We start from the raw sequence: 24,983 nt of genomic DNA, 5'->3' as shown, positions 1-24,983 counted from the left end.
ATGTACCGGTGGTTTGTTTTGTTCTTTCTTTTGTTTAATTTCTTGAAGAAAATACGTAGAAGTCGGAGGAAGGAAGGGAGGAGGTACGGGGCGCTCGAATCGCTCGGTACGTCTTTGCGCGCGCGCTACGTCGAGATTGGTGGCAGCACAGACGTTCGCTGACGGGCGAAGGAGTCGGTTCTCGGTGTCGGTGTCCGTATCCTGTCTCGTGCCCGTGTTCGTGTCCCACCGACTTACATTGCGCTCTCGTCGCGGAAGGGCAACAACGCGACTAAGGAAGGTACGTGTGCGCGTGTAAAAAAGAGAGAGAGAGAAAAGAGGAACACTTGTATTGTTTCGTTACGATCTGAATTTCCATTTCGTTTATTCGTGTGGTCGGAAAAGTGTCAATCGGTAAAACTTAAGTAAAAAGTAATTTTTTTCAAAGATATTCTCGCGTGTGAACGATCAAGAGATCCGCTCGTCCGCGCCTCGCTCCTGTCTTCTCGCGGTCTAGTGGTGTGGTACTGTAGTATAGTGTGCCGTCGACGGTGGTAGTGGTAGAGCTGCTGCTGCTGGTAGTGGTGACGGTGATGATAGTATAGTGGTGGTAGTAGCAGTGCACGCTGCTGGTGTTCGTTCGTACGTCGCGGCTCTCGTCGATTTGGCGGCTGGGAGGGGGGAGGAGGAGGCTCCCCATCCTCCCCTTCTCTCGCTCACGTTACTACGGTTATCCCGTATATACTTTTGGATGCGAAAAACGCGCATACCTGCACCACCAACGAGTATGGAGATATCTAAGACGCTACAGGAAGAAATACTCACCGTGCAAAACAAGCTGAAGAATGCCATACGCGATCATCAGGTGAGAAAATGCCGATACTAATCTGTGTCAATCGGTTATCGTAGACGCGGGTAAAAAAGCTGAAGACGACGGGATCAAAACTTTTCCTTTTTCTCTTTCTCTCTGTTCCTATTTCTATGTCCCTTTCCCTCTTTACCGGTTCGCTTTCCATTTCTTTTTCCATTCGTCTTTATAAGTATGTAAGTACGTAACGATCGTTCTTCTATCTGGCAATCGTTCACGCTGATCGCCTTTTCGATGATTCGAGACGTGCACGCGATAGAAAGAGAACTTCAAAACAAAGTACAATCGAACAATTTACTTTCGTCGATTTTAAATCTTTGCGCCTCTGTAAAGAAGCGAGCGGGGAAATGCATGAATCTACTAAAAGCATAGTATAGCAACACTAGTATAGCAATGCTTCTTTTTGTTTCGCGCTCACTCACACACCGATGCACTCTTCGCTTAGCTCTCTCTCTCTCTCTCTCGTTCTCTTTCTCCCTCTCTCTCCCTCCCTCCCTCCCTCTCTCACTCTCTCTCAGACCGTTTCCTCCTCGCTCGCACTTCCTTTCTGTTCGCGCGTCTTTACCCTTCCTCTTTCTCTTCGCTCCACCTCTTTTCCCCTTCCTTTCTTTCATAGAGACGCGCAAGATATCCATGCCCATACCGGATTTCGCATATAGATAAAAATTTCGTCGTAGCTCGCGTCGTTATGTTTTTACATAAACATATTTGGAAGTCGGAGACGAGAAAATGGAGAAAGAACTCGATCGCGGCGTTCGGTTGTCTTCGAAATTTCGAATGAAGATTTTAGGATTCTCGGAGCGCGCGCGCAAACGAGCGAGCGTGCGTGCCGTCAAGCGGGGGTTACAAGAAACGCTGTTGCTCTCCTCTCGCATATCACGTCGTTTAAGAGATTCTTCGATCGAAAGTTCCGCATTCGTTCGCTCGTCGTAATAGACGAAGCAGCGGCATAAGCGTATATCATTGGATCGAGTTTCGTACGAGAAAACTCGTTCGATATATCGTTCAATAAGAAGGAATGTAATATCATATACGACGTTCGTCCTTGCTTTTTCGCCGGCAACGACGAACGTTGTCGGAGACCTTAACCTTCGTTGTTCGCAAGGAACGACGAGTCGACTCTGATGCGACGTGCGACTTTGAAGAAGTTTCTGTCTCTTTCTTTTTCTCTTCCTCTTCCTCTTTCTCTTTCTCCTTTCTCTTTCTCTTCGAGTGTGTCGCGCTTCAATTTCGTTCTTTCGATTCTTATTTGCGTGAACAGTCGTATAGCGAAACATTCGAATACAAGTCAATGTCTTAAGCAACGAATTAAAATGGCCTCGCGAACGATCGAATGTCTATGCATATATGCGACTGTTAGAATTTGCAGGAATGTAAAATAGAATAAGAGGACTAATCGAAACGCGTATTCTTGTCCGCTGTCATATACGTTTATATATATACATATATATAGCGCGTCGAGACGAGCAGAACTCGTCCCTATATACTCGAGAAGACAATCGGCTGTCTTTCAGTTGTTTCGTGCTTCTAACGAATAGAATCGCTTGCGTGATTATCTTTATGCAATAATTAAAACTTTTAATACTCTTACTGTCTAAAGAAGAGAGGAAAGTTGTTGAATTCGATGCGCAGTTGTCCATTTTTTCTGGACATCTTTTTAATGTACCGATCGATCTTGACGAGCGGTATACGAATATTAATGGACTATTTCTATTAATAAATAATAGATAAATATTAATGGCCTGTATTCTTCTTTAAAAGTTCCAGACCTGATTTCTATCTACGATTTAATAAACGATATATGTGATTCGAACGATTATGAAATTATATAATATTCAATTCAGAAATTAAGTTAATTTATTTTCACGTTTAAAACGTAGTTTATCTATATTCTTCGAATGCAAAATGCATTAGAACGTCTTTCCTCTCTTTTCGCGAATTAAAGAATTTTACGTAAAACGAAACGTTTCTTTATGTTCCTCTCTGGAGCGAGACTCGGTAGTAGTCGCAACGAATATTCTCGTTTATTCGATACCGCCGGCATCGATACTATGCCGTTGTTTAAAGAGAGAAGGTTATTGAGCATTTTCAAGAAATGGAAGAATTTAATCCGCCGGAAATCTCACGAAACTATCGCGTATTTTGACAATTTGTAATTGGCGCTTCATTTTTCATTAGCCAATCATAGTCTCGTGTCCGATTTCTAACAATTTCGATTAATGATTGGCTATTGTTATATAAATACGAATCAATCGTTACCCGTAATCGATGTTCCGCAATGAAAATCGTCGAGAATATTTATGCACTTGCGTAATATTCCATAATCGAGAAATATCGTATTAACATATCGTATACGACTAGTTTCATACATAAAGAAGGATTTATGTGTGTGTTACTAAGAGGCATACTGATGTTTGTAAACACATGAAGTGTACTATAGAACGTTTAGATAATCAGTATTACGAATATAAATAAACTATATCGCCTCTCTAATGGTAACGCTAATTATAGTGTACGTACAGTTACGTCTCCTATCTACGTCTATCGTAGTGAACTATGAAGTATTACGCTAAATCGTACTCGGTGTTGAGAAAAATAGGTTAGATGCGTCTAAAAGCGGATGAAGAAACGAGAAGTATTGTCATAGCCTTTCGGACTTTTTCTTGTACGTCGTTTACTACCACTAGTAACTCGAGAGTGAAACGCGATGAGGGTGAGAAAGAAAGGAGACGGTGCCGTTAAATGTACGTGTACTCTTTCTACTGCGTGCGTCGTAAAAGTTGGAAAAAAATGGCGAATGATTGTGAAGAACGAAGAAATTATGAGTCCTTTAGATAAAGATATTGTGAAGTTGCAAAAATTGAAGGATCTCTTTGTTAAACGAATACGAAATATGTAAAAATAATTCAATTTCACGGTCTAGTAAAAGCAAATAGAAATTCTTGACATAATCTATTTAATTTTTTATTTAACTGTTTTATTTAACTATCGTTGATATGACTTTTCTTTTTATAAATTCTAGATATGCGTGGGCAAATTGAAAGATGATCCACACGTAAGTAACCTTTTTGTATCTAAATATCTTCATTTTGACGAACATTCGTTCGATACGAATAAAAGGAACGAATACGTCGTTGTACTTGTCATAACAAATTAAAGCGACGCGAATATAAGATATTCTTTTTGCAGAACACTATCATTCTCGGACGGATACAGGACATCCATTTACACATCGTCTCTTTGGATAGATGTCAGGTAAGTTGAACAGATTCCAACAAATTCATTTCTTTGCTTTCCTCGGTGATCAATGTTATCGCTTATCACTCGGAACAAGAAAATCATCATGCGATTGAACGCAGTCGAAAAAACAACAAATGAAAGGGATATACAAAGTATTACTCGCCCTTGACTCCATTTACACGTTAGAAAAGTTAACCTTGTTTCATGTCGCAAGTCTAGAAAGATCATTCGAAAAGATATCGTTTACTTTCAATTATCGAAATGTCCAACCGTTCGATTCGTTGTCTCATGGTACAAGTTCGAAGGGAATATGCCTGCTAAAGAACAAAGTTAATTTTATTTTTCAAAAGATATGTAACATGATTCGTTTGCTAGGCACCTTTGTGTTTTATCTCATGACATCTTTTTTTACGATCCTCTCTTTCTTTCTACGACGATGAAGCACGGACGAAACGAGTACTAGCAACGGGGATGGGAATGGGGATGGAGGGGGGCTGAAGCGACGACGGTAGAGAGCAAGTAACTATAAGTAGGGGAGAACGAGCGAGAATACGGGAGAGACCAAGTCGGAGGATGAGAAAAGAGAAAGAGCCTCCCAATCGATAAAATATCTCGCGCAATATCATTTTACCCTTTTTCTTTTCCCCTTTTCTTTTCATCCATTTTCCTTTTTTCATCCGACTAAAGCGCATGTATTTTCTTCTCTCTCACTATTTTCGTTTCTCCTCCATCGACGTAATACGTTGGAGAAATAGGAAGACTTTTCTAGAAATCAAACATCACGTTTCTCATTTTGTTACGTTCTATTTTTCTTCGGTCTTCTTCGCGTTTCTTTGAAATTTAATCTATCCAGATTATCGTTTAGGTTAGTTTCGAGTAAAGAACTTTTTTCTTTTATTAAGTAGATTCGAAGATTTTATTACAGCGCAATGATCGCTTTAATAAAGAATTATTTCCATTTTATAACAGTATCTACTTTTTCCGTTTGCAGAAACAAGTCCTACAGCGGTTGCGCAAAGAGGTCGAGGCATTCAAAGCGCAAAATGCAAACGGGCCGAAAGTTTCCCTAGCGTCGTTGCTTGGTTTGGATAATAATAATCGTCATATCACGAATAATAATGATAAGAAAAGTAACAAAGTGGTGGGAAACGCCAACAATCTTGACGTTAAGATATCGAAGGATGATTACGAGGACACGGTACGCAACAGCGACGTACCGTCGCCCTCGCAAGAAAATTCGCCTTCCAAGTGAGTAAGAATTGATGATGCTTTCATTTCTGACCTTTTTCAGAATTTATGAATATATGCATGTACTTGGTATTTTCGTAGAGATCGATCGAGCTCGGTGGAGACGATATCCGGCGAGGACGATGTCATAGAGGTCTCTATGGATGAAAATTCAAACGAGACGCAAGAGGAGCTTGATAAAAAGGATTGCAAGAACGAATTCAACGAAAAGATCACGTTCCTATCGAATTTGAGCCTGATCACCAATGCGAGATATTCCGAATTACAAAACAAGAGGGTAGAAAGGAAACGACGTAGCACAGCTAATCCTCAATTTGTGTACTCCTGTTTTGAGGCACCTATGGTACATTATTTTCTTCCATGTCACATTTAGTAAATTTCGTTAGTCCTTCGTGAGACGGCTCGTTTTAAAGAAAAGCGTATCTAACGTTAGGTTGATTCAAGATAGGTTTACAATCCGTCACGTTTTGCGTCACGAAATCGTTATTGTATTCTTATATTGTTCATAGAAAAGGAAGAGATGCACGTATTTGCAATCCGGTGGAAGTGCACCTCAGACAAGACAAACGACAGCTCGCATGAATGGACCATCGCCACCTCCTGTTAGTAAGACAGCCTTACCAAAATCTACTTCGCCACCCTCGAGAACGACGATAGGAAAATCTCTCATTCCCCTGCAAAAGTCGATGACGAGACCGAACATTCTTAGGAACGCATCGGAAAACAAAGTCTATACCGGAAAGGGCAAAGTTGAAAATGGTTCAAATTCCATGCCATTACCGATCGTTGGTACGAAAACGATACAATCAACTGGTAGTAGAACTGTCCATATACCAGGATTACCTTCGAGTTTAACGATAGAGAGGATCGAAAACGATTCGATTGTTTGTATAAGGTGTAGGAATCCAGGTCAGTGTCACATGTTATATAACAAAAGCTGTACATACATATCATAAATGAAAGACAGAGAGTGGTGGATTTGCTTCTTTTATTGACTAGAACTATTAACTTTTCGTTGCCGTCGAGACATCGTAGGCTTTTGAAGCAAACAATCGATGATACAGGGTGAGGTATATAAGCAGAGACATCCAGAGGTTTTTCTTGCTTATACATCTATAAGGATATTTTTCAATAAAAAGTTACGATCGAAAAATGATACGAAGAAAGAGATTCTCTCTTAATTGTCATTGTTTTACAGTGTTCTCTTTTAAATATATCATCCTGTATATTCTGTCGTGTCCACTTCACTTACGAAACTTTAAATATCTCTCGATCCATGTTTGATTTGATTTACCTCGGCTATGTTACCGTATACATTGTTTGTAACTTTAATTACTTAATTAAGGGCGATTACATGCAGGTACTCTGACGGTATGCGAAAATTGTTCGGCCAACTACCATGTATCCTGTCATTCCGTCTCACCGGCACCCCCAAGAATTTGTCCCAAATGTGCGTTCGTCGAGGATGACGAGGAAGAGGAGGAGGAGGAGGACGCAGAGGTCCAGGAAGCTGAAGAGGAAGACGAAGAGGAAGAAGTAAATGGAAGAGAATCCTGCAATAAGGAGGAAGAGCTCGGTAAATCGTCCTCGATGCCATTGATGATTTCTTCCTCTCTAATGTCGTGCGTGTGATTGACAAAAAAGTTCTTGTTTTCTGCAGACTAGCTTCTGCGAACGTTCGCGATACGCTTTTCTCGCTTCGCGACATTAACGTCTCCCCTCCTCCTCAAAACAGAGAAAAAGAAAAAAAAATGAAAACAAAAAAAGTGGAAGCATCAATAGCTTTCGACTATTTCGATAATTTTACGATGCAATGATTTTCGAACTAGTTATACGCGAACGTATAAGCGCCGTGTATATTCTTCAAAATGAAACTCGGAAGAAATGAAACACAAAACTTAGAGAAAAAAAAAAAAATAATAAGAAACAAAAAAAATACAGGAGTTCGAAAGTTAGAGTGATATATAAGCATTTGTTCTTAGCGAGAGATGCGTTATACGTCGCTCGAAAGCGGTGCGAGAATTTGTGTAACATGGCTCCACCACTTTTAGATTTAACGTTCGACGAGGTATCGCAGCGTTGCCGCAGACTCTAATGAACATAAGTGCACGCAGAGAATGAATAAGCGCGAGATGGCAGCCTGTCGCAAGAAGCGTCAGCGTGAGTTGAGGATCGGCTCCTTGAATACGGCAAGCAGAATTTGCAATTAAGAAGAACTTTTTGGTCGATCGTCGTCAATAGGGCACCCAAAACAAGTATATTGAACGCGAAATATCTTGCAGAGGAGAAAGAGAGAGAAAGATATGAGCTGCGCGAGCGAAACTCGGATCTAAGATTGCAGGTTTACGAGTTGGAAAAACGCTCGCAACTACTTGGCCAGTCACTTGAGGTTCGTTTAGTGGCCTGCGTAGAACAAAAAAAAAAAAAACAATTTAATCGACTTATACTTTCGTTTGGAATGCCCTTAAGTTCGTTCGAACCTTTCAGACGTTTATCTCATTGTTGGCTCTTTTATTATTTTTGTTTCCTCGTTAATAACGAAAAGTCCGCTACGTATTCATATTTGTTTTTCTTAAGTTTTCCTTTCGTTCGCATTGTACAGTTTTATTTTATTTCGTACAGTTGGACACTTACATATTTATGTTATAGCATGTTAATATACGTGAATTTTATATATCCATGGACATTTTTTTTTATCTATTCAACTTTAAAGAAGATGGGTCTTAATAAGCTTTTATTAGTCGATCAGATAGTTTACTCTTGTTGATTCATTCGACGTGTATAGAATTCGAGTTGTTACCGTCTCGTAGTTTATTTTGCAGTCTTCGCCAGATTATTTTCATGATTTTATCAAATCCATTAGCTTTCATAGAGAATGACAGTTGTTCGCTTACTTAGATACATGTTCATTTGAATGAGTTAAGAAAAAACTTTATGTAAATCGTTAATACGCGTGTAAGCAACAAATAGAGAGCATTGCATTGGTATGGAAATTTATGTAAATGGTATTATCGTACAAATTTCGCGAATTAATAGTGAGTTTGTAGACACGTGAACACTCGACAATTATTGTTCAAACAATTATTATGTTTCCGTCACGAAGTGAGTATAAATCTTGTTTTGATCATTACTCGAGCTATGCACCAAAAGCATGCGTGTCATTTGTATAAAAAGTTTTATAGAAAGTAGGATTTCTTATTTTTCTATTATATCTTATAAGCAAACAAACGAACATACGAAAAGAATAGTATTGATTTGCAATCTTCTAATAATAATTTCTTCTTTCTTTATCCTTCAGCTACAGCATCGTACGCGTCAGGAGCTATTAGGAAAGCAGGAGAAGACACAGAAATCCATAAAGCGTCTTGTGGACTTTATAAAGCTGATGCAACTACGAAAAGGCACGTGCTCGCCTCCGCGCTCGGAATCGGACAGCTTCCATCCTCGACCTTCCTCATCCCAATCTCCCCGGGTAACGTCACCGCCCCCAACCACGAGTACTCGACAATTAGTGCAATCGCAACAAGAACTGACGTCGAGCAATCAGAGAACAATAATGGCAACGGTAACAGTAGTGGCCGATCCTATTCTTCGATCGTCCTCAACCATTTGCCACAGTCAAACATCAGTTACGTGCAGTCAGAGCCCCAGTTGCCATATGCCTATCAATTACCAATCAGTAACGTTCAACCAGAAAAGCATCAGTCATACCTCATCGTTAAAAAAATCTCAGATCCAATCGGAAGGTCCACTCAGCTTGCCATCGGAACTCAATCAGAAGGGCAGAGTCTTTCAACCTTCTTCGACTCCCAACTGCCAACCACATCCCGGTACGAATCACGCGTTCACTCTGAGGTCACCCTCGCCCAATCATCCGTCTATCTTGAGAAGCATTTCTCCGAGTCGATCGGCCGAGGTCGTAATAAGAAGACAACCAATCGGACAATACCAGCCCTCAACCGTATCGTCGATTCCGAAGAATTCTCCATTACTACCAGCGACCGTCCTGTGGAACGATCAACCTACAATGGCAAGAAGCCCAGAACTAGACAGTCTAGAATCAAGCTCGGTATCGATCATCTACGATCAACAACAAGAGACGCAGAGTTTATCCTACCCGCTTACGACGGTAGCGCAATCTCAACCGAACAATTCTCAATGTCAAACAGTGCCAACACAAAAGAGACGTTTCTCGGTGGTCGATCAAAGAATCGAACACGATCAAGTGGCTTACTCCACTCTCTCTTCTCAGGCTACGACTCCTCCAGTGTCGTCGCCGACGATACCACCCTCGTCCTCTCACGAACCACCTGTAATACAAACGACAAAGACCGCACAGACCTGTACCAACAATCGTATCGCAAAACTGATCGTTTCGAATCAATCGAACACCCAAACGAACACCAGCGCGGGACCATCGCAAAGTTCTTCGAACACGTGAAATTGGAAGAAGCGCATATATCAGCGCCACCTAGAGCAAAGCTAGCGTGCAAGAGCACGAACATCAAGATCGAGGAGATCGATCGAACTCAACGGGATGAAGACGAAGAGGATTCTCATCGAAGTTCCGATAACGAATTTCTCGATGAAGAAACCACACGAAATTTTAACGAACGAGTTGAACGAGTGGGACCAAATGGCGAAGACGATTCCCGAACTAAGACTCCTGAATATGTTGAACTTGTGGATGCAGAACCATGTTCGAGGACGACAACAAAAGGTAATGTTGATGGGAATATTTCATCTATAGAAGCAATATTGGAAGTAAATGATCAGATTTCGTCTTCGAAGAAAGACCTGCCCGAGACGTCGTCTTCGCAGTCCCAGATCGCACAAGTGAGTCAAATTAAATCCGATGACGAGGTATCAGTTCCTGATGATAAGGCTGACGTCGAGAGACAAGACTTACATGGTGGCCGATCGTCGTCCAGCACTCCTGACAGTGACGTTCCACATAAACCACCGATCATTGAGGAAGAACGATCCTCTATGAAAGAACTCGATGAAAATCTAGGCATTAGCTCCGTTTCTCTAGAAAATATGCGCGTTTTGGAACAATTTGAGTCTGCTATGCTGGAGGCCGATTGTAGTAAGACCGCCACCTGTTAGAAATTAATTAGAGTAAACAATCCTGATTCTGTTAGCGCGCGTTAATCGTATTCGTAGCTGCCGTTTGTTTTCTTTTTCTTTTTTTTTCATTGTCTGTTATTAGTTACTTTCATTCTTTAACGAATCAAACTCTTGCAACACAAAGTATACTACGTTGAGGATTGTATTCATTTTTTAGTCTCGTCCTAAAATCAGCGTAAATGAGTTTGATAGTAGCAGTATTTTTTTTTATTGATTTTGCTGTATTTTTTTTAGATATAATATCGTTGACAAATCAATGGTGATAGTTATGAAGAAAGTAAAGAAAATTGAAATTAAAAAAAGAGAAGAAATAGAAGTAGAAAAGAAAATTGTGTATCTTCTTTGTTGTTTCTTTCTTTTTTTTTTTACATTATATATATTGCATTCGTATCTTCCTTTTTTTAATTATTTATCAAGAATATTGATATTTGCTAGAATGGTGTTTTAGGATTTTTTTTTTATTGATGAAAGTTCACGTGAATTCTACGTGTCGAAGGTGCTTATCACTGTTTGTTGTTACAGGTGTATATTTTTCGATGACATCAACAAATTATTCCTTATTATTACTGATTTCGATACACTACGATCGGTCTAATGCGATGAATTTTCTCTTGTTATTTTGTGCGGTACGTTCCTAATCACGATTTCACGCGTAGTTCCCATGAGATCTACGAAAAATATAAAGAATTCGCATATCGTGCAGTGAATGAAATATACGCTGTTATATTTAGTGTGGAATATTAACAAGAACGGAAATGAGAGAAGCCTAATTTAAGGCAAATCTAGCCATATTACCATACTGCCTTATTAGTTCTTCGAATAAGGTATTTTTTATTAATAGTTACCGCATATGAACCCAAGAGAAACGCACGACATATTGCGCTCATTTTTGCGGGTTTATGGATATAATCAAAACTTGCTACTATTGCTGCAAAAGTAGATATTAAGAATGTGAATATGAACGAATGAGTAAGAAGTGTAGTAGCAAAAATATATTCTTATGCCTAGTTAGTTATGGTTAAATACGTATCGACTGTCTTTTCATTTATATTATTATTAATACGAATGCTTTTTGATAATTTCCGTTACGATGGTTCTATTATTATATTAATCATAAAAGATTTGTCTTGAAATTGTGAAATAAATGCATTCGTTGTAGCATGTTAACAGGGTATGTTGATCTGTTAATATGAGTTGTATTTTTGTACTGTCGATCGTTTTTAAATGTGCATATTGTTTCAGTTAAATAATAATGATTGCAAAGATGGTTTTATAAGAGTAATTACATATTCGGTAGACTCTTTGAATCTATGCCAGTGTTTTTCTTTTTGTTTTATTTTCTTGTTGATTGAGTTGATTGCACACGATACGACTATCTATTGTATACAATTACGCAAAAAATTGTTATGTGATGTAGATGACGAGATTCAAAATGAAATTCGTATTTTTATGAATAAATCGATTTAAACTCGACAGAATCTAATATAATACCCAGATATTCATTTACACAACATATTTATAATCCTCGTGTAGCATTCCTGGATACTTTGTGTCATTTTTAAACGATTTATCATTATAAATTTCTATAGTTTAACTTTTTCCCGTAGTGATAGTTATAAACATTGGTGTTGCGTTAATCGGAATTATTTTCGTTTGTATAATGAGTGACATATGTTCGATCAATGACTACGTGGGAAAACGTAAATTCTACAGATTTACGATTTGATGTTCTTTCTCTCTCTCTCTCTCTCTCTCTCTCTCCCGCATTTTTGTTTATATCACATATACACAGCATATGGGATATAAATAAAGATGTGTATGTAGTACAATAATATAAGCTACATTGAATTTATTTCCTAAACAACAGCCGCACAACACTCTTGATGGAAATATTCTTGTATACGATGTAACGATAAAAGAGTGACTTATCCCAAATACCCCGGACATTGACAGGAAAAAGTTAATATGTTCGTCTAAAGAAAAAATATTAACATATTTGCAATTCGCATTATACAGATTTAAGAGGGATATGAATAGAATTATTCGATTCTTTTAAAAATATACATATAAATTTTATATATCATTCACAAATATATATATAAATATAATGTACCCATGATTTATGTATTGTATATACAAATAGTCCAATACATGTAAGTATATTGTTCAGCTTCAAATATTAATTTAAAAACTGAAAAGTGGACGGTGTATGAACTGACATTGGGCAATCTTTGACAAAATTACACACATCAGTTCATTAACTTTGAACTTTAATTTAAAAATCTCCCATTGCTGCTATGATATTATATAATGCTGTTCTAGCATCACTTTCTTGAAATATGCTAAGAACTTCTGTCGCTTTTTGTGAGTGTTTTTTCTGTAACTGTTTTGTAAGTTCGATGCCAGGCCCTTGACTTACGATATTGTATACCTAAATATAACAGCATTCTCTTGGATTAATGAATTAATAAAATAAACAATGTTTTTATAATACAAGGTCATAATTATAAGATTAATAATTAATAATGATACTCACTTTTGCATAATCCACGTTATCTACAGATTCTAAACCTTTATCTATTTCTGTTAAAATAGATGGGTCATGTTCTATATGAAACATAATGGGTGCAGAACATAAATTGAAAGACATAGCTGACTCTTTATTAATAAAAAGCCCTAGATCCAAATATGCCTAAAAACAATTAATTAATATAATTATTCGTGATTAAGTAGTATTCTAAATTCTTTATATTTAATTGTATAACTAAGTATACACTATACAGTATAGTTTCAATTTAAAAACTTACTTGCCAAGCTAATGCTAAATGTTTTCCAAATTCATAGCCCTGTTCTTGTATATCATCATTATGACCAGCTAATTTTAAGGTACCTTTACAAGATTTTCCAAGTAAAGTACCAGCACTTAATACATTTCTTAATGTCCATTCTTTTACAGCATAGCCTTTACGATTTGGTGGAGGTATACATGGTAATGGATTGTTCTGGTTATCTCGTCGTCCAATGAATTCTGCTTCAGTCAAATCTTTTACAACAGTTGACATCAATTCAACAAGCTAAAATAGAATACAGGTTTTTATAGAATTAATAAAAGTAGAATATTATTTATACTTACATCTTGATTTCTAAGATTTGCCAATTCAGTACAACTGTTACTCAGCAAGTAATCACCACTTAATAAAGCAATTTTATTACCAAATGTCATGTCATGTAATTCAGTTGTTTCTGGATATATACCAGGAGTTATATTTACAAGACCTTTATGTATAAGATGACTTGTACGTATCATTTCGGTAACTTCTGCTAACGCCCGTTGACTACAATCGATTACAAAATGACATTTGTATATTAAAATATTGTTTTATTATATATATATAAATAAGTAAAGTACTGTACCTATGTAAAACACCAGCAGCTTTATCTTCTTCCATATCATCTACATTTAAATGACCAGCAGCTTTAGATATTAATAATACAATTAAACCCCAAGCTTGCATATTATTACGGCCATTATATATCAAACTTCTATATACAAAGAAGAAGGACATTCATATTTTTTAAAAGCAGTATATCATACATTTGGAATACTCACTTGGCTGTTTTTAACAATGGATGATTAGATCCAACTAATTTTCTTAAGTGTAAAGCCACATTGGCAATTTCATCACTGAGTAACCATCGTAAACTTAAAAAAGATGTTGGATATCCCACAATTTTCTCAGCTTCAGAAACAGCTTTATTCCAATCTGGTTTTTGACTTATTATCGGTTTTGCAGCAAACATGCAGGATTTATGTACACAAATATTTCTTTCTCTAGAAGAATGGATATTCCTCTGTACCATGAACACACTGTATTTATTGTGATATAAATCTTTAATAGGATAATCATTTCTGAGCAGATTTAAAACGAACTTATACTTGGACATCTTCGCTTATACTAGCTAATTAAGAATGAACTTTCTCTTCTGCTTCGCGCTTGTCACGTAAGCAACAGGTATGTGTGTAAAAACATGCTTGATGTGAATCAACTTTCACATATTACCCTTGATTTCTATGAGGCAACTATGGAGACTAAATTAGTATAAAACAAAAGTTGCATCTTATTCGTTGGCAGATGACGCTAATGTCGTGATATCAATGACACTTTTTAACGATTAGATTTCTATATATATAACAAACATTCAAAAATCATTGTTGAAATTAAAAACGAAGCGTAGAATTGTTCACTTTTTACACAAATAATTGAAAAAAAAGTTAAAAACTAATAAATTAATAAACTTAAACACGATTTGTATAATTTTGATATCACTGCAACGTTTTATGGCATAGATTCTGCTTTTTTTCATACGTGAAAGCGATTAAAGCTTAAATAAGATAAATACAAAAATTCAAATTACTTTACTTAAGTAAAGTAATAGAAATTCAAAAAATATCATCACTATGCGATAAATGACATACCATAGATAGGTATTTCTATTATTATTTAAAAATATTCAGATAAAAAAGATATTTTAATAAAAACGTCGACATTACAATATTATGTAATTTCTTTTTCATAAGGTGTTAAATCCACTAAATAATTAACATATTCTTCTATTAAGTCTTTTCATTATCTCTGGTTTTATGATAATTTAGGTATAGGCGTAATTCTTGTTCGATTTTGATGACCAAAGTCTCATTTTAAAGATGAAAGTTTAAGCAAAAATATAGATTTATCGAATTTTGGAAATTGCTTTATTTTTTATGAAAAAAATCGTGTCAAAAAATGACATTTCTTTGAGAATAGTTTATGCATAGAAATAAAGCTTTTTTAAAAATTCATCAAAGCGAGATCCTAGATTAAACCTTCGTCTTCAAAGTAACACTTCGTTTATAAAAATCTATCAAGAATTACGTCTGAATTCACTATTGGCGTAAACGCTGTTCTCGACATTTTTCGTGATAAAAGTTTCCTATAGTGGCGCCCTCTGAATATTGCGGCAAAACAGAAGAAGCTCGTATTCCAACACTGATTTTCATATAAAATCTGGAATAGTGTATGGTTTGTTTCTATGAAATATACGGTTGCATTATTTCTTTTTGTGTGTCCCTGGTAGAAGTAGTTCACTTTACATTATTATTATTATTATTATTATTATTATTATTATTATTATTACTACTACTACTGCTATAACAATAAGATATAATATTAATATATAATAAGAAGAAAAATAATAAGAAGTAGAAGAAGAAATATATTTATATGTAAAATATCATACAAATCGTATACATCCTACATTAAACATATATGATAACAGTGATTTATAATAACGAAAGAAGAAAGATTATAATTAAAAGAATAAGTTACAATATAATCAATTTAGTAGCTGATATCTCACGAAGATCTGCTTTTCCTATTGGGCGCATTCTATGTATCATTACGCGTGATGATTTTTTTATGCGTAATAACGATAAATCGAATTTGAGTCAGTTATGTTTCGCACTTCGACCAGTAAACAAGTCACTTTCTTTCGTAGTAAGTAAGTTTGATTAATTAATATTTTTTATTGGTATACGAATTTTCTTCTCGTCTTCGTTACTAATAAGTGATACAAATAATATAACGAAGAAGAAAAGGTTTAGGCAACTTTGATAAATGACAAACAGTTAGTTATAATTCAATTTCAACTATACATTATGGATTTATTATTTCGTTATTCGTAGATTAAAATAAATGCTATTTTCGATTATATATTTATTTAAGATAAGTATAGCATTATTTGAATTTTACCAATAATTAATAGTTACATAACAATAATTTATAATAACGTATAAATTTGTATATTAGCTTAAAAATTACATTAATATGCATTTCAAAACGCTTAAATCTCAATTCTGTTGAAATAATTGACAGTTTCTATAATTTTATAATTATTTAAATAATCTGTAATTTATGCGGTTTAGTGGACTAATATTTAAACAATAGTAACTAAGTTTAACTTTTCCAAATACACGATGAACGTAAAGTAATCTTAATTAAAAATTTCGATTTCGCAGTTGTTGGTTACGTGTCAACAAAAATAAACTTTTCACTGACTTTGACGGTTACTAAATCAGTCTTCTTTCGTACACCGACGAGTAAGTATCGAAGCTCTCTTCTCGTAAAGGAAATAACTTCAAAATTAATATTTTCGGTAATTTTAGATTTATTTAAACAAAATATAAGTACGCGGAATCAAATAAATTAATATTTAAACAATAGTAAATTCGATTAAATATTAAATAGCTTGGAACACTTGTTAACAATCAAATAATTTTAATTTATTTTCTCATCGATTTTAATTTTGAACTGTGGTCTTCGGCTCGTGTGACGTCAACAAAATTAAACCTATACTCGACTTTGACTTTTACTGTTTCAGTCGTTCGTTGTATTCCGACGAGCGAGGATCGAAGCTCTCTTAGGATACCTTTTTGTAAATAACAACAAAGAGTTAAAGCCATTATATTCTTACATCACATATTTCTTGCGATGTATTTTATTTTAGATTTATATTTGGAATAGGCGGTCCTCGGCTCGTGCCACAACAACAAAATTAAATATTTAATCAACTTTGACTTCTACTGGTTCAGTCGTGCGTTGTATTCCGACGAGCGAGGATCGAAGCTCTCTTAGGATACCTTTTTGTAAATAACAACAAAGAGTTAAAGCCATTATATTCTTACATCACATATTTCTTGCGATGTATTTTATTTTAGATTTATATTTGGAATAGGCGGTCCTCGGCTCGTGCCACAACAACAAAATTAAATATTTAATCAACTTTGACTTCTACTGGTTCAGTCGTGCGTTGTATTCCGACGAGCGAGGATCGAAGCTCTCGTAGGATACCTTTTTGGAAATAACAACAAAGAGTTAAAGCCATTATATTCTTACATCACATATTTCTTGCGATGTATTTTATTTTAAATTTATATTTGGAATGGGCGGTCCTCGGCTCGTGCGACGACAACAAAATTAAATCCTTAATCAACTTTGACTTCTGCTGGTTCAGTCGTACGTTGTATTCCGACGAGCGAGGATCGAAGCTCTCTTAGGATACCTGTTTGGAAATAACAACAAAGAGTTAAAGCCATTATATTCTTACATCACATATTTCTTGCGATGTATTTTATTTTAGATTTATATTTGGAATGGGCGGTCCTCGGCTCGTGCCACAACAACAAAATTAAATATTTAATCAACTTTGACTTCTACTGGTTCAGTCGTGCGTTGTATTCCGACGAGCGAGGATCGAAGCTCTCTTAGGATACCTTTTTGTAAATAACAACAAAGAGTTAAAGCCATTATATTCTTACATCACATATTTCTTGCGATGTATTTTATTTTAGATTTATATTTGGAATAGGCGGTCCTCGGCTCGTGCCACAACAACAAAATTAAATATTTAATCAACTTTGACTTCTACTGGTTCAGTCGTGCGTTGTATTCCGACGAGCGAGGATCGAAGCTCTCGTAGGATACCTTTTTGGAAATAACAACAAAGAGTTAAAGCCATTATATTCTTACATCACATATTTCTTGCGATGTATTTTATTTTAGATTTATATTTGGAATGGGCGGTCCTCGGCTCGTGCGACGACAACAAAATTAAATCCTTAATCAACTTTGACTTCTGCTGGTTCAGTCGTACGTTGTATTCCGACGAGCGAGGATCGAAGCTCTCTTAGGATACCTGTTTGGAAATAACAACAAAGAGTTAAAGCCATTATATTCTTACATCACATATTTCTTGCGATGTATTTTATTTTAGATTTATATTTGGAATGGGCGGTCCTCGGCTCGTGCCACAACAACAAAATTAAATATTTAATCAACTTTGACTTCTACTGGTTCAGTCGTGCGTTGTATTCCGACGAGCGAGGATCGAAGCTCTCTTAGGATACCTTTTTGTAAATAACAACAAAGAGTTAAAGCCATTATATTCTTACATCACATATTTCTTGCGATGTATTTTATTTTAGATTTATATTTGGAATAGGCGGTCCTCGGCTCGTGCCACAACAACAAAATTAAATATTTAATCAACTTTGACTTCTACTGGTTCAGTCGTGCGTTGTATTCCGACGAGCGAGGATCGAAGCTCTCGTAGGATACCTTTTTGGAAATAACAACAAAGAGTTAAAGCCATTATATTCTTACATCACATATTTCTTGCGATGTATTTTATTTTAAATTTATATTTGGAATGGGCGGTCCTCGGCTCGTGCGACGACAACAAAATTAAATCCTTAATCAACTTTGACTTCTGCTGGTTCAGTCGTACGTTGTATTCCGACGAGCGAGGATCGAAGCTCTCTTAGGATACCTGTTTGGAAATAACAACAAAGAGTTAAAGCCATTATATTCTTACATCACATATTTCTTGCGATGTATTTTATTTTAGATTTATATTTGGAATGGGCGGTCCTCGGCTCGTGCCACAACAACAAAATTAAATATTTAATCAACTTTGACTTCTACTGGTTCAGTCGTACGTTGTATTCCGACGAGCGAGGATCGAAGCTCTCTTAGGATACCTGTTTGGAAATAACAACAAAGAGTTAAAGCCATTATATTCTTACATCACATATTTCTTGCGATGTATTTTATTTTAAATTTATATTTGGAATGGGCGGTCCTCGGCTCGTGCGACGACAACAAAATTAAATCCTTAATCAACTTTGACTTCTGCTGGTTCAGTCGTACGTTGTATTCCGACGAGCGAGGATCGAAGCTCTCTTAGGATACCTGTTTGGAAATAACAACAAAGAGTTAAAGCCATTATATTCTTACATCACATATTTCTTGCGATGTATTTTATTTTAGATTTATATTTGGAATGGGCGGTCCTCGGCTCGTGCCACAACAACAAAATTAAATATTTAATCAACTTTGACTTCTACTGGTTCAGTCGTGCGTTGTATTCCGACGAGCGAGGATCGAAGCTCTCTTAGGATACCTTTTTGTAAATAACAACAAAGAGTTAAAGCCATTATATTCTTACATCACATATTTCTTGCGATGTATTTTATTTTAGATTTATATTTGGAATAGGCGGTCCTCGGCTCGTGCCACAACAACAAAATTAAATATTTAATCAACTTTGACTTCTACTGGTTCAGTCGTGCGTTGTATTCCGACGAGCGAGGATCGAAGCTCTCGTAGGATACCTTTTTGGAAATAACAACAAAGAGTTAAAGCCATTATATTCTTACATCACATATTTCTTGCGATGTATTTTATTTTAAATTTATATTTGGAATGGGCGGTCCTCGGCTCGTGCGACGACAACAAAATTAAATCCTTAATCAACTTTGACTTCTGCTGGTTCAGTCGTACGTTGTATTCCGACGAGCGAGGATCGAAGCTCTCTTAGGATACCTGTTTGGAAATAACAACAAAGAGTTAAAGCCATTATATTCTTACATCACATATTTCTTGCGATGTATTTTATTTTAGATTTATATTTGGAATGGGCGGTCCTCGGCTCGTGCCACAACAACAAAATTAAATATTTAATCAACTTTGACTTCTACTGGTTCAGTCGTACGTTGTATTCCGACGAGCGAGGATCGAAGCTCTCTTAGGATACCTGTTTGGAAATAACAACAAAGAGTTAAAGCCATTATATTCTTACATCACATATTTCTTGCGATGTATTTTATTTTAGATTTATATTTGGAATAGGCGGTCCTCGGCTCGTGCCACAACAACAAAATTAAATATTTAATCAACTTTGACTTCTACTGGTTCAGTCGTGCGTTGTATTCCGACGAGCGAGGATCGAAGCTCTCGTAGGATACCTTTTTGGAAATAACAACAAAGAGTTAAAGCCATTATATTCTTACATCACATATTTCTTGCGATGTATTTTATTTTAAATTTATATTTGGAATGGGCGGTCCTCGGCTCGTGCGACGACAACAAAATTAAATCCTTAATCAACTTTGACTTCTGCTGGTTCAGTCGTACGTTGTATTCCGACGAGCGAGGATCGAAGCTCTCTTAGGATACCTGTTTGGAAATAACAACAAAGAGTTAAAGCCATTATATTCTTACATCACATATTTCTTGCGATGTATTTTATTTTAGATTTATATTTGGAATGGGCGGTCCTCGGCTCGTGCCACAACAACAAAATTAAATATTTAATCAACTTTGACTTCTACTGGTTCAGTCGTACGTTGTATTCCGACGAGCGAGGATCGAAGCTCTCTTAGGATACCTGTTTGGAAATAACAACAAAGAGTTAAAGCCATTATATTCTTACATCACATATTTCTTGCGATGTATTTTATTTTAAATTTATATTTGGAATGGGCGGTCCTCGGCTCGTGCGACGACAACAAAATTAAATCCTTAATCAACTTTGACTTCTGCTGGTTCAGTCGTACGTTGTATTCCGACGAGCGAGGATCGAAGCTCTCTTAGGATACCTGTTTGGAAATAACAACAAAGAGTTAAAGCCATTATATTCTTACATCACATATTTCTTGCGATGTATTTTATTTTAGATTTATATTTGGAATGGGCGGTCCTCGGCTCGTGCCACAACAACAAAATTAAATATTTAATCAACTTTGACTTCTACTGGTTCAGTCGTGCGTTGTATTCCGACGAGCGAGGATCGAAGCTCTCTTAGGATACCTTTTTGTAAATAACAACAAAGAGTTAAAGCCATTATATTCTTACATCACATATTTCTTGCGATGTATTTTATTTTAGATTTATATTTGGAATAGGCGGTCCTCGGCTCGTGCCACAACAACAAAATTAAATATTTAATCAACTTTGACTTCTACTGGTTCAGTCGTGCGTTGTATTCCGACGAGCGAGGATCGAAGCTCTCTTAGGATACCTTTTTGGAAATAACAACAAAGAGTTAAAGCCATTATATTCTTACATCACATATTTCTTGCGATGTATTTTATTTTAAATTTATATTTGGAATGGGCGGTCCTCGGCTCGTGCGACGACAACAAAATTAAATCCTTAATCAACTTTGACTTCTGCTGGTTCAGTCGTACGTTGTATTCCGACGAGCGAGGATCGAAGCTCTCTTAGGATACCTGTTTGGAAATAACAACAAAGAGTTAAAGCCATTATATTCTTACATCACATATTTCTTGCGATGTATTTTATTTTAGATTTATATTTGGAATGGGCGGTCCTCGGCTCGTGCCACAACAACAAAATTAAATATTTAATCAACTTTGACTTCTACTGGTTCAGTCGTACGTTGTATTCCGACGAGCGAGGATCGAAGCTCTCTTAGGATACCTGTTTGGAAATAACAACAAAGAGTTAAAGCCATTATATTCTTACATCACATATTTCTTGCGATGTATTTTATTTTAGATTTATATTTGGAATGGGCGGTCCTCGGCTCGTGCCACAACAACAAAATTAAATATTTAATCAACTTTGACTTCTACTGGTTCAGTCTTACGTTGTATTCCGACGAGTACACATCACAGTTCTCACAGTACGCGTTCTCCACAAGTAGTAACGAAGAGTTAATGTAAATGTATAAATATATCACTCATTCTTTCAATAATCTATACAAATTATTTTATTTTAGAATTAAATTGCGAAGTGGGGATACTCGGCTTCAAGAGACGACAACAAAGCCGGGTCTTTGACCGAATTTTACAAATATTAGTTCAGTTGTGCTTTGGACTTCGACGAGTGAACTTAGAAATTTTCGCAGGATGCCACTCGAGTGAGCATTAGCGAAGAGTTGACGCAAGTACATTTTCTAGCACTCATATATTCATAATTCTATTGTTTTAGATTTCGACTTTCGGAGACTTTGAAATTCTATCTCCATGAGTGGACTTAGAAATTTTCGTGGATGCCATTCGTGTAAGTATTAACGAAGAGTTAATTCAAATATACAACAGTTTATTTGATTTTAGACTTAAATACTAAGTGGGGATACTCGGCTTCGAGAGACGACAACAAAGTCGTGCCTTTGGCCGACTACAGTTACTAGTTCAGTTGTGCTTTGGACTTCGACGAGGGAACATAGAAATTTTCGCACTCTCGGGGACTTTGACAATCTATCCCCACAAGTGAACTTAGAAATTTTCGCGGATGCCATTCGTGTAAGTATTAACGAAGAGTTAATTCAAATATACAAGTTTATTTGATTTTAGACTTACATACTAAGTGGGGATACTCGGCTTCGAGAGACGACAACAAAGTCGTGCCTTTGGCCGACTACAGTTACTAGTTCAGTTGTGCTTTGGACTTCGACGAGGGAACATAGAAATTTCGCACTCTCGGGGACTTTGAAATTCTATCTCCATGAGTGGACTTAGAAATTTTCGTGGATGCCATTCGTGTAAGTATTAACGAAGAGTTAATTCGAATATACAACAGTTTATTTGATTTTAGACTTACATACTAAGTGGGGATACTCGGCTTCGAGAGACGACAACAAAGTCGTGCCTTTGGCCGACTACAGTTACTAGTTCAGTTGTGCTTTGGACTTCGACGAGGGAACATAGAAATTTTCGCACTCTCGGGGACTTTGAAATTCTATCTCCTTGAGTGGACTTAGAAATTTACGCGGATGCCATTCGTGTAAGTATTAAAGAAGAGTTAATTCAAATATACAACAGTTTATTTGATTTTAGGCTTAGATGCGAAGTGGGGATACCCGGCTTAGAGAGACGACAACAAAGTCGTGCCTTTGGCCGACTACAGTTACTAGTTCAGTTGTGCTTTGGACTTCGACGAGGGAACATAGAAATTTTCGCACTCTCGGGGACTTTGAAATTCTATCTCCTTGAGTGGACTTAGAAATTTTCGCGGATGCCATTCGTGTAAGTATTAACGAAGAGTTAATTCAAATATACAACAGTTTATTTGATTTTAGACTTAGATGCGAAGTGGGGATACCCGGCTTAGAGAGACGACAACAAAGTCGTGCCTTTGGCCGACTACAGTTACTAGTTCAGTTGTGCTTTGGACTTCGACGAGGGAACATAGAAATTTTCGCACTCTCGGGGACTTTGAAATTCTATCTCCTTGAGTGGACTTAGAAATTTTCGCGGATGCCATTCGTGTAAGTATTAAAGAAGAGTTAATTCAAATATACAACAGTTTATTTGATTTTAGACTTACATACTAAGTGGGGATACTCGGCTTCGAGAGACGACAACAAAGTCGTGCCTTTGGCCGACTACAGTTACTAGTTCAGTTGTGCTTTGGACTTCGACGAGGGAACATAGAAATTTTCGCACTCTCGGGGACTTTGAAATTCTATCTCCTTGAGTGGACTTAGAAATTTTCGCGGATGCCATTCGTGTAAGTATTAACGAAGAGTTAATTCAAATATACAACAGTTTATTTGATTTTAGACTTACATACTAAGTGGGGATACTCGGCTTCGAGAGACGACAACAAAGTCGTGCCTTTGGCCGACTACAGTTACTAGTTCAGTTGTGCTTTGGACTTCGACGAGGGAACATAGAAATTTTCGCACTCTCGGGGACTTTGAAATTCTATCTCCTTGAGTGGACTTAGAAATTTTCGCGGATGCCATTCGTGTAAGTATTAAAGAAGAGTTAATTCAAATATACAACAGTTTATTTGATTTTAGACTTACATACTAAGTGGGGATACTCGGCTTCGAGAGACGACAACAAAGTCGTGCCTTTGGCCGACTACAGTTACTAGTTCAGTTGTGCTTTGGACTTCGACGAGGGAACATAGAAATTTTCGCACTCTCGGGGACTTTGAAATTCTATCTCCTTGAGTGGACTTAGAAATTTTCGCAGATGCCATTCGTGTAAGTATTAACGAAGAGTTAATTCAAATATACAACAGTTTATTTGATTTTAGACTTACATACTAAGTGGGGATACTCGGCTTCGAGAGACGACAACAAAGTCGTGCCTTTGGCCGACTACAGTTACTAGTTCAGTTGTGCTTTGGACTTCGACGAGGGAACATAGAAATTTTCGCACTCTCGGGGACTTTGAAATTCTATCTCCTTGAGTGGACTTAGAAATTTTCGCAGATGCCATTCGTGTAAGTATTAACGAAGAGTTAATTCAAATATACAACAGTTTATTTGATTTTAGACTTACATACTAAGTGGGGATACTCGGCTTCGAGAGACGACAACAAAGTCGTGCCTTTGGCCGACTACAGTTACTAGTTCAGTTGTGCTTTGGACTTCGACGAGGGAACATAGAAATTTTCGCACTCTCGGAGACTTTGAAATTCTATCTCGATGAGTGGACTTAGAAATTTTCGCACCTTTGGAAGACAAAATCTATCTCCACGAGTGGACTTAGAAATTTTCACACCTTTGGGGGACTTTGAAAATCTATCTCTACCAGTGGACTTAAAAATTTTCTCACCTTCTGGGGACTTTGAAATTCTATCTCCATGAGTGGACTTAGAAATTTTCGCAGATGCCATTCGTGTAAGTATTAACGAAGAGTTAATTCAAATATACAACAGTT

General features: G+C 36.6%; 2 protein-coding genes and 1 long non-coding RNA gene across 7 annotated transcripts; 2 read left to right on the top strand and 1 right to left on the bottom strand.

The window, feature by feature from the left end:
• The first annotated feature begins 38 nt into the window (after positions 1–38).
• LOC127063494 (uncharacterized) lies at positions 39–11,943 on the top strand. 5 transcript variants are annotated; one of them, XM_050993361.1, is made up of 9 exons: positions 39–844; positions 3,870–3,902; positions 4,037–4,102; positions 5,079–5,335; positions 5,417–5,678; positions 5,845–6,244; positions 6,696–6,911; positions 8,634–10,055; positions 10,127–10,337. In XM_050993361.1, exons 1-9 carry the CDS (start codon positions 731–733, stop codon positions 10,183–10,185), a joined length of 2,829 nt encoding a protein of 942 aa, XP_050849318.1. In that variant the 5' UTR covers positions 39–730; the 3' UTR covers positions 10,186–10,337. The 5 variants fall into 5 exon arrangements, with proteins under 5 accessions (XP_050849318.1, XP_050849319.1, XP_050849316.1 ...); XM_050993362.1 differs by lacking the exon at positions 10,127–10,337 and adding an exon at positions 7,618–7,724 and having other exon boundaries at positions 8,634–9,918; XM_050993359.1 differs by having other exon boundaries at positions 40–844; positions 10,131–11,943.
• On the bottom strand, positions 10,946–14,561 carry LOC127063497 (all trans-polyprenyl-diphosphate synthase PDSS2). Its single transcript, XM_050993371.1, has 6 exons — positions 14,076–14,561; positions 13,880–14,008; positions 13,599–13,800; positions 13,273–13,539; positions 13,002–13,157; positions 10,946–12,896 (listed from the first exon to the last, which is right to left on the bottom strand). Exons 1-6 carry the CDS (start codon positions 14,408–14,410, stop codon positions 12,741–12,743), a joined length of 1,245 nt encoding a protein of 414 aa, XP_050849328.1. The 5' UTR covers positions 14,411–14,561; the 3' UTR covers positions 10,946–12,740.
• A 6,890-nt stretch (positions 14,562–21,451) lies between these two features.
• On the top strand, positions 21,452–22,367 carry LOC127062974 (uncharacterized). Its single transcript, XR_007781228.1, has 3 exons — positions 21,452–21,988; positions 22,085–22,225; positions 22,297–22,367. It is a non-coding gene; the product is annotated as an uncharacterized LOC127062974 (long non-coding RNA).
• Positions 22,368–24,983: the final 2,616 nt, after the last annotated feature.

This window comes from Vespula vulgaris, chromosome 4 (assembly GCF_905475345.1).
Source record: "Vespula vulgaris chromosome 4, iyVesVulg1.1, whole genome shotgun sequence".
NCBI classification, from domain to species: domain Eukaryota; kingdom Metazoa; phylum Arthropoda; class Insecta; order Hymenoptera; family Vespidae; genus Vespula; species Vespula vulgaris.
The sequence above is the reverse complement of the archived record's forward strand: the minus strand, read 5'-3'. Positions and strand labels throughout refer to the sequence as shown.